The sequence below is a fragment of the Theropithecus gelada genome, chromosome 15 (genome assembly GCF_003255815.1).
Source record: "Theropithecus gelada isolate Dixy chromosome 15, Tgel_1.0, whole genome shotgun sequence".
NCBI classification, from domain to species: Eukaryota; Metazoa; Chordata; class Mammalia; order Primates; family Cercopithecidae; genus Theropithecus; species Theropithecus gelada.
In genome coordinates, this window is record NC_037683.1 from 107,336,405 (window position 1) to 107,350,186 (window position 13,782).

At 45.2% G+C, this 13,782-nt stretch overlaps 1 protein-coding gene across 3 annotated transcripts in view; it reads left to right on the forward strand.

Annotated features, from left to right (window-relative positions):
- Window positions 1-1,964: 1,964 nt before the first annotated feature.
- The window catches only part of MFSD14B (major facilitator superfamily domain containing 14B), a 76,999-nt gene continuing 65,181 nt past the window's right edge, over window positions 1,965-13,782 (forward strand). For all 3 annotated transcript variants that reach the window (XM_025359825.1, XM_025359826.1, XM_025359827.1), the window contains exon 1: window positions 1,965-2,377. In XM_025359825.1, the coding sequence (XP_025215610.1) occupies window positions 2,270-2,377 (108 nt within the window). In that variant the 5' untranslated portion in view covers window positions 1,965-2,269. The remainder of the gene's footprint in view (window positions 2,378-13,782) is intronic.

Genomic DNA, 13,782 nt, shown 5'->3' on the forward strand with positions numbered 1-13,782 from the left:
TGAGCTGAGATCATGCCCTGTACTCCGAACTGGGCAACAGAGTGAGACTGTCTCAAAACAAAACAAAAAAAGTCTACAAAATTTTCTGTTTCATGGATACAGGAATCAGAAAATGATACCCAAGCTCATAAGTGGCATAAACGTAATACTCAAACAGCATGATATAATGCATATATTCCCTTTGTGTTTTGAAAACTGTTATTTAAAACAATCATTCAGAAAAGTAGACAAATCTGGGTGTAGTGGCTCACACCTGTAATCCCAGCACTTTGGGAGGCTGAGGAGGGTGGATCACCTGAGATCAGGAATTCAAGAACAGCCTGGCCAACATGGTGAACTTGTCTCTACTAAAAATATAAAAGTTAGTCATATCGTGGCATGCACCTGTAATCCCAGCTACTTGAAAGGCTGAGGCAGGAGAATTGCTTGAGCCCAGGAGGCAGAGGTTGCAGTGAGCTGAGATCGAGCCACTGATCTAGGCTGGGCGACAAGAGCGAAATTTTGTGGCGGGGGGGGGGGGAAAAAAAAAAAGGCCAGGCCAGCATGGTGAGTCCGAGGGGGGCGGATCACTTGAGGTCAGAAATTCAAGACCAGCCCAGTCAACATGGTTAAACCCTGTCTCTACTAAAAATACAAAAATTAGCCGGGTGTGGTGACGTGCACGTGTAATCCCAGCTACTCCACAGGCTCAGGCAGGAGAGTCGCTTGAATGCGGGAGACAGACGTTGCAGTGAGCCTAGATCACGCCACTGATCTAGGCTGGGTAACTGTAGCCTGGGTAACAGAGCGAGACTCTGTCTCAAATAAAAAGTAACAGTCAAAGACTTCTGCAAAGTGTGTGTGTGTGTTTGGGGGTGGTGGGTGGGAAGAGAAAGAGAGGCTTTTTTTTTTTTTTTTAGACGAAGTCTCACTCTGTCACCCAGGCTGGAGTGCAGTGGCACATCTCGGCTCACTGCAACCTCCGCCTCCTGGGTTCAAGCGATTCTCTTGCCTCAACCTCCCAAGTAGCTGGGATTACAGGCGCCCACCACCACGCCTGGCTAATTTTTGTATTTTTAGTAGAGATGTGGTTTCACCATGTTGGCCAGGCTGGTCTGGAACTCTTGACCTCAGGCAATCCGCCCATCTCTGCCTGCCAAAGTGCTGGGATTACAGGTGTGAGCCACCCCGCCCGGCCTGAAAAAATTCTTAAATGAAATAACTTTAATTCAATTAAAATTATTAATCCTGTTAATAGAAATAATTTTATTCTTTTTTCTATTGATGTTTGTAAAAAGATCAAAATATATTATTGTTTTGTAGTCTTTTTCTTTTTCTTTTTTTGAGACAGAGCCTCACTCTGTCACCCAGGCTGGAGTGCAGTGACGCCATCTCGGCTCACTGCAACCTCCGGCTCCCAGGTTCAAACTATTCTCCTGCCTCAGCCTCCAGAGTAGCTGGGATTACAGGCGTGGGCCACGTGGCCAGGCTGGTCTCTTAACTCCTGACCTCAGGTGATCCAGCCCCCTCGGCCTCCCAAAGTGCTGGGATTACAGGCGTGAGCCACTGCACCAGGCCTCTAGGCTTTTCAAGAAAAAGTGTTGTGTTCAAGTACGTTTGGGAAACATTGTTATTATATTATTTTCTTCTTGGAGAATCATAGAAAAACTTGAGAGGTTGGTGGGTTGGCGCAAACCAAGACCAAAAACTGAACTGCAATCACTACCAAACCCCCCCGAGTTTGCTCCTCCCTACTTGCTAGGCTCAGTCCACACTCTCCGGAAAAAGAAATCAGACGCAGGGGGTTCTCGAGATGACGTATTTCCCGCGCGCCGCGAAGTCCTGACGTTAAGGCGCCAGTCGCGAGGTGAAGGCGGGGTCTGAAGTGGGCGTGGCGTCGCTGGAGGCTAGTCAGGCGCGGGACCCGTTCTCGAGGCGGGAGCTGAGGTGCGGGGCGGGGCCTCCTGCCTGGCGCCGGCCTGTGGGGAGGCGGGGTGGGGCACAGTTTCTTGACCGTCCAGCCCGCCCCTGACGCCGCCGGCAACTGCGGGAGTCGCGGTCGGAGCGGTTTGTCAAGCGGTTGATTCTTAGAGCTCCGGTCCTTTGCTAACCTGACCCGCAGCTTCAGCCTCCGCCGCCTCCTCAGCCCTCGGCGCCGCCGCTGGCGCCGCCGCCCGACCCGCAGGCCGCCGCGGGCCGCAGAGCCCATGAGGGCGCGGGCACCGCCGCCGCTTCCGCGGCGTCGCCGTCGTCCCGGAGCGCCTCGAGCTGGCGCGGGCATGGCCGCGGCATGAGCGTGGAGCCGCCGCCGGAGCCAGAGGAGAAGGCGGCGTCGGAGCCTGAGGCGGGAGCCATGCCGGAGAAGCGCGCGGGCGCGCAGGCCGCGGGGAGCAGCTGGGTGAGCGCGGGCGCGGGGCCCGGCGGCCTGAATCCCGGGAAGGCTGGGTGGGGTCGTACGCGGGGCCCGCGAGTCCGTCGCTCCGGGCGGGGGCTTCGGCTCTCGGAAAGCCGGTCTTTTTCCGTGGGGTGGGGGGAGGCGAATTCATCCCGAATACAAGTTTTTCCTAGTGACTGCAGACAGAACTTTACAGGATTTGGTTGTTGTTTCAAAAGGCGCTAGACATGGGACAGTGAATATAAGTAGTCATTCGGTTATTTCAGAGTTCTCCATCCCTGTAACAGTGGATAACAGTTTTCCTGGCGCATTTCTGCCCAAGTCTACATGGAAAACGGGTAGGGAGCATTTGAATCAGACCGTCGACCGGGAAGTTGGCGGCAGATGCTGGGCAGCGCCTCGCTGCTTCTTCCGTGTCCTCCCGGCGTCGGAGGGGCGGTCGCAGCGATGGGGAGCAGAGTTTCAGGGGCGTTGCTGGGGACCAGCTGAGGAGCAAGTTAGGCCGGCCTCTTTCTCCAGTTTTACTTTTACTTGAGGTCGAGATGGCTTCTGACAATAATACAGAAGCAATTGAGCCCTGACTTAATTGGCCTGGTTTCGGCAGAACAGGCCTTGTCTGTGTCAGTGGTTTCATATGGTGGAATGTCCGAGAGGGTTTGTCGTTTCTTTAAGGCCTGAGTTTAAAAAGGATTTTTTGTTTTTTGGTCTTAGTACCTGAAATATAGAGAATGTTATAGTGAATAGAAACTCTGACACAATGGGAAAGTTTTCCCAAAGAAAAGTAGAAATTTAAATATATGCTTTTTGGTTTTAGATTTTTAGCGTACATACCTGATTTTGTTTTTAGTTGAAGAATGCTAAGTGTTTACATGAACGTATTTGGGGGATGTAAATCCCTATTAGTAGTTTGGGAGGGCAGGTGAAGCAGGAGGAGCAGTAGGTAGAACGGAGCCGGCAGAGCTGGTTTTTCGTCCTGATTTTGCCTGAACAGTGCGCACTCTGGACAGGGTATTGAAACAGCCTTGCTCCTCAGTGCCTAATCTGTAAGATGAGTACTTAGTTGAAGTCCCCTCCCAGCCCAAGTGACTCCCTATTTGTGAAAAGCATTTCAAAGTTAAGATCTGTAATATGAGAAGCTTATCTTGTCGGGGGAGAGGAATTCTGTAGAATTGCTTTCTCTCATTTTGATTCGAGTTAGGTAGACTTGTCCTCTTCCGGCTTGCTACACAAAACTAAAGCACCAGTTCCTCCTTCTATCTGCCATGAATTGATGGACAGTAATAACTAACCGGTGGCCCAGCTAGTAACCTGCGAGGTAGCTTCCTTCACCCCTTCCCATGCTTACAACAACCAGAAAGTCCAGTTTATTAGATACAGATTTTAGGTTTTTATCCTCTCCTATGCATTCTTGTGCTCATTTCCTCAGCATTTTTGACCCAGACTTGGACTATCTCTTTCAAGACCCTTGCTCACCCCAGCGTCAGTCCACCTTGCACATGGCTGAGTAGTGTGTTGTAGCATGTGAAGATGATCATTACTGCTGTCCTTAATTTTTTTCATTGGCTCCTTATGACTTACAGAATAAAAAATAGATTGGCAGGTTGAAGCATTATTAGCGTAGTGATTAGACGAGCATGCTTGGAATCCCAGTTTCCACAGTTTGGTAAGTTAACGTAACTTCTGATTAATAATGGCATTTACCTCATAGGGTTGTGAGGGTTGCCGCAACTTGGCATCTAGTAAGCCCTTAATACATATTAATGTTATTATTTTTTAATAATCTTCACATGTATGATTGAACGATCACAATCTATAGGTGATCTTCTGACTGTGATAAAAGGAGTAGTTGTCTCCCATTTCCTAATGTTGACAGGAACTAGACCCCAACCTAAAAATTAAAGTTGCTAAATTTATGTGCCTAAAAGCAGAAATTCGTGAGGGATATTTACTCAAAAAAACCTAGACTCAGTTTATTCCCCAATTCTTTCTCCGTTGAATCCTGATGGTAACCTGATTTTGGGCACGGGTAGGTTCCTGCCTGGTCTTTCCTCCTCTCTGAGAACGCATGGAGTTGATGTTAATAGACTGATGAATACTGAGTTTTCTTGGTGTTTGCTGTAGATAGAAGACTAGCGTGAGCAGGTAGCAGTGTTTTTCTGAGTGTGTGGACGTTGGGAGAACAGTGAATGCTTTTGATGATATGTGTTCGTGTCATATGCTAGTACCCCTGAATTATGCATTTTTCCTGTTTGCAGTTTCTAATGTCACCTCCGGGTGCTGTGTCCTATAGCCCCTGTATGAATTGATTTCATTTTAATGTGTTGGAATTTCCTTACAGCTTGGTTTCAGTGACACTCATGATTTCAGGTTCTTAGATGCTACTGGTAATCACAGGGAAGATTGTCCAGCTGATAACTTTTTTGTTTTTTGTTTTTTGTTTTTTGAGATAGGGTCTTGCTCTGTCATCCAGGCTGGGATTCAGTGGCCAGTCATGGCTCACTGCAAAGTTGAATTCTTGGGCTCAAGCAGTCCTCTCACCTCAGCCTCCTGAGTAGCTGGGACAACAGATATGTGCCACCATGCCTGGCTTTTTTTTTTTTTTTAATTTACTTTTGTAGAGATGGAGTCTTGCTCTGTTTCCCAGGCTGGTCTCAAACTCCTGGGCTCAAATGATCCTCCTGTCTCAGCCTCCCAGTGTTGGGCTTACAGGTTAGAACCACTGTGCCTGGCCCTTCAACTTTTTTCTACCTTGTTTGGCAAAAAGGTATATTGACCAGAAAAAGATACTGGCAAAGAGATGTCATAATCTGAAAAATAAAAGATAATCAAGTATTTGCTCCAAGAGATCATTTCCTTCTAGAAAAGGGAGGTATGCAGCTAGGCGCGGTGGCTCACACCTGTAATCCCAGCACTTTGGGAGGCTGATGTGGGCGGATCACGAGGTCAAGAGATCAAGACCATCGTGGCCAACATATTGAAATCCTGTCTCTATAAAAATACAAAAGTTAGCTGGGCACGGTGGCGTGTGCCTGTAGTCCCAGCTACTCAGGAGGCTGAGGCAGGAGAATCGCTTGAACCTGGGAGGCGGAGGCTGAGACTGGGGAATTTATCAAGAAAAGAGGTTCTTTAGTCTGTACAAGAAGTGTAGCACCAGCATCTACTTCTGGTGAGGGCCTCAGAAAGCTTGCAATCATGGCAGAAGGCGAAGGGGAAGCCGCTTATCATGTGTGGGGGAGGGAGCAAGAGAGAGGGGAGGAGGTGCCAGGCTCCTTTTAGCAATGAGATCTTGGCCGTGTTCAGTGGATCACTTAAGGTCAGCAGTTCGAGACCAGCGTGGCCAACATAGTGAAACCCTGTCTCTACTAAATATACAAAAATTAGCCGGATGTGATGGTGCATGCCTGTATTCCTAGCTTCCTGGGTGGCTGAGACGGGAGAATCGTTTGAAACTGGGAGGCGCCACTGCACTCCACCCTGGGTGACAGAGTGAGACTCTGTCTCAAAAACACAAAATAAACAAAACCAATCAGATCTTGTGGTAACTAATGGAGCTAGAACTTACTCATTACCGTGAGAAGGACACCACACAACTGAGCAGAGATCAGCCACCATGACCCAAACACCTGCCGCTAAGCCCCACCTCCAACATTGGGGGTCACATTTCAACATGAGATTTGGGGGAGACAGATATCCAAATGGTATCTGCCTTAAAAACAAGTTGGATAGTTTGGTTTTCTATTCTCTAGAAGAGTTTGTCTAAGATTGGTAATACAGTTCTAGAACTTTATAGTTCTTGGCCTTTTGGAGGTTAATTCTAGAACAGTGTAGGTTTTCTGTTTGATTTTTAGTTCGGTCAGTTTCAGTAAGTTGTGTTTTGTTGGGAATTTGCCCATTTTCTCTAAAATGTCAAATTAATTGGCATAAAGTTGTGAATAATGACCTCTTAGGCTCTTTTCACCTTCTGTAGGGATTCTTGGTGTACATTTTTTTTTTTTTTTTTTTTTGAGACGGAGTCTCACTCTGCCGCCCAGGCTGGAGTGCAATGGCCGGATCTCGGCTCACTGCAAGCTCCGCCTCCCGGGTTCACGCCATTCTCCTGCCTCAGCCTCCCGAGTAGCTGGGACTACAGGCGCCCGCCACCGCACCCGGCTAGTTTTTTTTTTGTATTTTTTAGTAGAGACGGGGTTTCACCGTGTTAGCCAGGATGGTCTCGATCTCCTGACCTCGTGATCCGCCCGTCTCAGCCTCCCAAAGTGCTGGGATTACAGGCTTGAGCCACCGCGCCCGGCCTTTTTTTTTTTTTTGAGACAGAGTTTTGCTTTTGTTGCCCATGCTGGAGTGCAATGGTGTAATCTCGGCTCACTGCAGCCTCTGCCTCCCGGGTTCAAGTGATTCTCGTGCCTCAGCCTCCCAAGTAGCTGGGATTGCAGGCAGGTACCACCATGCCTGGCTAATTTTGTATTTTTAGTAGAGACGGGGTTTCTCCATGTTGGTCAGGCTGGTCTTGAACTCCTGACCTCAGGTGATCCACCGTTCTTGGCCTCCCAAAGTGCTGGAATTACAGGCGTGAGCCACAGTGCCTGGCCCCCCGGCTTTTTTTTTTTTTTTTCCTTTAAAGAAGTGGGGCCTCACTCTGTCATCCAGGCTGGAGTTCTGTGGCGCACAATCATAGCTTGCTGTAACCTTGAACTCCTGGGTTCAAATGATCCTCCTGCCTTGGCCTCCCTAGTAGCAAGGACTATAGGCACGTGGCACTATGCCTGGCTAGTTTTTAAATTTTTTTGTAGAGATTGGGTCTCCTCACTATGTTGTCCAGGCTTGTCTTGAACTCCTGGCCTCACGTAATCCTCTAGCCTAAGCCTCTCGAAAGTGCTGGGATTATAGGCATGAGCCACCGTGCCTGGCTGGTACTCTGCATTGGTAACTTGTGCTTTTTCTTTCAAAAAATATTTAATTTTCTAGCATCTTCTGGATAAATATTCACAAATATTGCATGTGGTGATAATTTTGTATGTTATTTTGATTTTAAATAAACTAGAATATCCAGGAAAGTATTCAATGGTAATGGTAAAAGTGCATACAACCTCCTCTGCATAACAGGAATACATTAATTTTTTCTTACTGTTAGGTATCCTGTTGGCTGTATACATGTAAACATACTTTTACCCTATGGAAGCATTTTTGAAATTTCTCAGTTTCAGCTGGGTGAGGTGGCTCATGCCTGTAATCCCAGCACTCTGGGAGGCTGAGGCAGGTGGATCACGAGGTCAGGAGATTGAGACTGTCCTGGCTAACACGGTGAAACCCCATCTCTACTAAAAATGCAAAAAATTAGCTGGGCGTGGTGGCAGGCGCCTGTAGTCCCAGCTACTTGGGAGGCTGAGGCAGGAGAATGATGTGAACCCGGGAGGCGGAGCTTGCAGTGAGCCGAGATCTGGCCACTGCATTCCAGCCTGGGCGAGAGAGCGAGACTCCGTCTCAAAAAAAAAAAAAAAAAGAAATTTCTCGGTTTCTTACATGTGTTCTGTCTTCCCCTTTCCCTCTTCCCTTCCTCCAGTTCAGCATGTCGTAGAACTTTCACAAGTGGTTATGAAATCGTCAGATATGCTATGGAGAAAGAGATTATGGCATAGCAAGAGCAAGAGCATTGTTCTGTGAGAATCGGAGAGAAATCTATTCTTAATGTGTATTAATTTATTTTTTTACTTTTGAGACAAGAGTCTTGCTCTTTCATCCAGGCTGGAGTGCAGTGGTGTGATTATGGCTCAGTGTAGCTGGGAACTCCTGGGCTCAAGTGATCTTCCTGCCTCACCTTCCTGGTAGCTGGGACTACACGTACGTCCCACCATGACTGGCAAATTTTTAAATTTTTATTTGTAGAGATGTGATCTTGTTTTGTTGTCCAAGCTGGTCTTGAACTCCTGGCTTCAAATAATCCTCCTGCCTTGGCCTCCCAAAGCATTGGGATTGCAGGTGTGAGCCACTGTGCCCAGCCTTAGTCTGACTTTTTTATAGTTAGCTTTGTATTTGCTTGTCCTTTTTAAACAACCTTATTCAGTTTAATTGACATAAAATGAACTGTATGTGTTTGGAGTGCACAGTTTTGTGTTGCAACGTGTCTATACACTTGTGAAACCATTATCATAATCAAGATAGTAAACATATTCATCACCCTCAAATGTTTGTTTTTACGTCCCTCTGCACCTCCATTTCCAGGCAATAATTTATCTATTCTGTCACTATATATTGTCTTGAATTTTCTTCCCTTTTTTGTTTTTTTTTTGTTTTTTTTTGTTTTTTAGAGATGGAGTTTCATTCTTGTTGCCCAGGCTGGAGTGCAGTGGCGCGATAATGGTTCACCGCAACCTCTGCCTCCGGGGTTCAAGTGATTCTCCTGCCTCAGCCTCCCCAGTAGCGCAGATTACAGGCATGCACCACCATGCCTGGCTAATTTTGTATTTTTAGTAGAGACGGGGTTTCTCCATGTTGGTCAGGCTGGTCTCAGACTCCTGACCTCAGGCGATCCGCCCGCCTCGGCCTTCCAAAGTGCTGGAATTACAGGCGTGAGCCACCACGCCTGGCTGGTTTGAATTTTCTAGCATTTTTTTTTTGTTATTTTATAAATACAGCGTATTCTCCTCTTTGGCTTTTAAAAAGTTCAGCCTAAATTATTTTGAGATTTATCAATGTTATGTAAATCCACAGTTCATTCTTTTTAATTACTGAGTAGTATTCCATTTTGTGGATAAACCACATTTGTACATTCCCTTGTTGATGGACTTTCGGCTTCTCACCAGTTTTTGGCTATTACAAATAAAGCTGCTGTGAACATCTGTGTGCCAATCTTTGTACATAATACACTTTTTTAAAAGTAAATAGGAGTGGAATGGCTGGGTCATATGGTAGATGTATTTAACTTTTTAAGAATCGGCTGGCCGGGCATGGTGGCTCACGCTTGTAATCCCAGCACTTTGGGAGGCCGAGGCAGGAGGATTGCCTGAGCCTGGGAGTTTGAGACCAGCCTGGGCAACATGGTGAGACCTCCGTCTTTAAAAAAATAATAAAATAAATTGCCAAACTAATTATTTTAAAAGTAATTGTACAGTATTACATTGCAGCTAGCAGTGTATGATAATTCTAGTTCATCCATATCCTTACCAACACCTGGCCAATTTTAGCCCTTCCAATTGGTCTTTAGTGATGTCTCATTGTTCTTTTAATTTGTGCTTCCCTATGGCTAGTGGTATTCAATATCTTTACATCATTTTTTTTTTTCGAGACGGAGTCTCACTGTCTCGCCCAGGCTGGAGTGCAGTGACTTGATCTTGGCTCAGTGCAAGCTCTGCCTCCCGGGTTCACGCCATTCTTCTGCCTCAGCCTCCTGAGTAGCTGGGACTACAGGTGCCTGCCAGCATGCCTGGCTAATTTTTTGTATTTTTAGTAGAGACGGGGTTTCACTGTGTTAGCCAGGATAGTCTGGGTCTCCTGACCTCGTGATCTGCCCATCTCGGCTTCGCAAACCAAAGTGCTGGGATTACAGGCGTGAGCCACTGTGCCCGGCCAAGGTTTTTTTTTTTTTTTTTTTTTTTTTTTTTTTGCCTCTGGCAGAGTCTCACTTTGGTTGCCCAGGCTGGGGTGCAGTGGCATGATCTTGGCTCACTGCAGCCTTGACCTCCTGGGCGCAGGTAATTCTCCCACCTAAACCTCTCGAGTAACTGGGACTACAGGCATGTGCCACCATACCCAGCTAATTTTTTAGTTTTTTGTAGAGATGGGGTCTTGCTATGTTGCCCAGGCTGGTCTTGAACTCCTGGATTCAAGTAGTCCGCCTGCCTCAGCCTCCCAAAGTGCTGGGATTACAGGTGTGAGCCATGTGCCCATCTTCCCTAAGCTTATATGTCATCTGTATATCCCTTTTGGCAAAATGTCTTTTCTTGTCTTTTGCCTATTTTTTTTTTTTGTTGTTGTTGTTGGTTGGTTGTCTTCTTATAATTGAGTTCTGAGAGTTCTTTATATATTTGGGATGCAAGTCCCTTGTCAAATGATTTGCAAATACATTCTAGTCTGTAGTTGATCTTTTCATTCTCTCAGCAGTATCTTGAAGAACAGGAATTTTAAATTTTGATGAAATTTATCAATTTTTTCTTTTATAGATCAGGGTTTTGGTTTCATATTTAAGAAATTGTTGCCTAATCCCAAATCATAGGAATTTCCTTCTATTTTTTCTTTTTGTTAGATGGAGTCTCATGCTCTGTTGCCCAGGCTGGAGTGCAGTGGCACAATTTCGGCTCACTGCAATCTGCATCTCGGGTTCCAGCGATTCTCCTGCCTCAGCCTCCCAAGTAGCTGGGACTATAGGCACAGGTGCGTGCCACCACGCCTGGCTAATTTTTTTTTTTGTATTATTATTATTATTTTTTTGAGACACAGTCTCACTCTGTCACCCAGGCTCAAGTGCAGTGGTGCAATCTCAGCTCACTGCAAGCTCCGCCTCCCGGGTTCATGCCACTCTCCTGCCTCAGCCTCCTGAGTAGCTGGAACTATAGGCATCTGCTACCACGCCCAGCTAATTTTTTGTATTTTTAGTAGAGACGGGGTTTCACCGTGTTAGCCAGGATGGTCTCCATCTCCTGACCTTGTGATCTACTCACCTCAGCCTCCCAAAGTGCTGGGATTTCAGGCGTGAGCTCAATCTACTGACCTTAATATCCACCCGCCTCGGCCTCCAAAAGTGCTGGGATTACAGGCGTGAATCATTGTGCTTGGCCTTCCTTCTATGTTTATGGAAGCTTTATAGTTTTAGATTTTACAATTGGGTTTATGTTTCATTTTGATTACATTTTTATATGGTGCAAGATAAAAATGGAAATTATTTATGAATAATCAGTTGTTCATTTGCTGAAAAGTACGTTTTTATTTATTGAATAGCTTTTGCATCTTTTTTTTTTTTTTTTTTTTGGGAATGGCGTCTTGTCTTGTCGCCCAGGCTAGAGTGCAGTGGCGCAATCTTGGCTCACTGTAACCTCCACTTCCCAGGTTCAAGTGATTCTCCTGACTCAGCCTCCTGAGTAGCTGGGATTACAAGCACATGCCACCATGCTTGGCTAATTTTTGTTTGTTTTTTTTTTTTTGAGACGGAGTCTGGCTGTCACCCAGGCTGGAGTGCAGTGGTGCAATCTTGGCTCACTGCAAGCTCCGCCTCCTGGGTTCCCGCCATTCTCCTGCCTCAGCCTCCGAGTGAGTAGCTGGGACTACAGGCGCCCGCCACCACGCCTGGCTTATTTTTTGTATTTTTAGTAGAGATGGAGTTTCACTGTGTTAGCCAGGATGGTCTCGGTCTGACCTCGTGATCCGCCCATCTCAGCCTCCCAAAGTGCTGGGATTACAGGTGTGAGCCACTGCGCCTGGCCTAGTTTTTGTATTTTTAATAGAGACAGGGTTTTACCATGTTGGTCAGGCTAGTCTTGAACTCCTGACCTCGTGATCCGCCCATCTCAGCCTCCCAAAGTGTTGGGATTACAGGCGTGAGCCACCGCACCCGGCTTGCTTTTGCATCTTTGTCAAAAATCAATTGTCTGTGTATCAGTCAGTCTCTGAACTCTTTATTCTGTTCCTTTGATCTATTTGTTTTTACATCAATACCATGCAGTCTTGATTACTGGAGGTTCATAAGACTTGAAAATTAGGTTAGTCCCCTGATCTTGTTATTTTTTAAAGTCGTTTTAGTGATTCTGTGTCTTTGCATTTTAGAATTAGCCTGGCAATTTCCACAAGAAAACGTTTTGGGATTGTCATTGGTATTCTTTTGCCCTGAAGATCTGTTTGGGAAGAATTGATCAAGTCTTCTGATGCATGAATGTAGTATCTCCATTTATTTTAGATCTGTAATTTCTTTCAGCTGAGTTTTGTAGTTTTCAGTTGATATGTCTTTCCCCTCTTTTGTCAAATTATTCCGTTTCGTATTTCTTGACGTTATTGTAAATAGTATCATTACATAAATGTAAATTTTTTAAATTTAAATTCGCAATTGTTTTTTGCCATTATATAGAAATACAGTTGATGTAAAAAAATTGTTTAATTGTGGTAAAATACACATAGCAAAGAAGTTACCATCTTAACCATTCTTAAGTGTAGACTTCAGTAGTGTAAGTATATTCACATTGTTCTGCAGCCAATTTCCAGAACTTTTTCTTCTTTCAAAACAAATTCTATACCCATGAAACAACAACTTTCCATTTTTTGCCACCCTCCCATTCCCTGACAATCACCATTTCCTTTCTGTTTCTATGTGTTTGACTTGCTTTAGATACCTCATATATATGGAATCATACGGTATTCATCCATACCTTTTTATGATTGACTTATTTCACCTCGCATAATGTTCTCAAGGTTTGTCTGTGTGTGCCACGTGTCAGAATTTTCCTCTTTTTTTTTTTTTTTTTTGGAGACATGTTCTCTCTCTCTTGCTCAGGGCTGGAGTGCAGTGGCATGATCCTGGCTCGGGAGCCTCGACCTCCCCAGGCTCAGGCGATCCTCCCACCTCAGCCTCCCGGGTAGCTGAGAGTACAGGCGCGCACCAGCATGCTCAGCTAATTTTTGTATTTTTTGTAGAGTTGCAGTTTTGTCATGTTACCCAGGGTAGTCTAAAACTCCTGTGCTCAAGTGATCCACCCACCTGGGCCTCCCAAAGTGCAGGGATTACAGGCATGAGCCACCATGCCTGGCCTCTTTGCCCATTTTTAAATTGGGTTATTTAAGTAAAAATAAGTGTATCTATTTTTACTTTGTTGCCTGGGTTTTTGTTGTCATATCCAAGAAGTCATTGCCAAATTCATACCATGAAGTTTTTGCCCTATGTTTTCTTCTAAGTTTTATAGTTTTAAGTCTAATGATAGGTCTTTGGTTCATTTTAAAAGTTTGTGGTTTAAGAAAGCCCAACTTCTTTCTCTCTCTCTTCTTGTATTTTTAGTGTCATATATAAGAATCTATTACCAAATCCAATATTTATCTGTTTTATGTTTTTAGCTCTTATGTGTAGGCCATTAATCCCTTTGAGTTGATTTTCATATATAATGTGAAGTAGGGGTCCAACTTTATTCTTTTACATGTGAAAAATTAGTTGCTCTAACAGCATTTGTTCAAGAGACCTTTCTTTTATGGCACCCTTAAAATCTGTTGGCATTCACGGCTTATTTCTGGAGTTTCCATTCTACTCCATTGGTGTATGTCTATCCTTATGCAAGTACCACGCTATTTTGATCTCTGAAGCTTTGTAGTTTTGAAATCAGGAAGTGTGCGTTTTCCAATTTTGTAATTTTTCAAGATTGTTTTGGCTGTTTGGTGTCCTTTGCAATTCCATATGAATTTGAGGTGACCCTTAATTCTTAATAATGACCTCCTTTTTATTC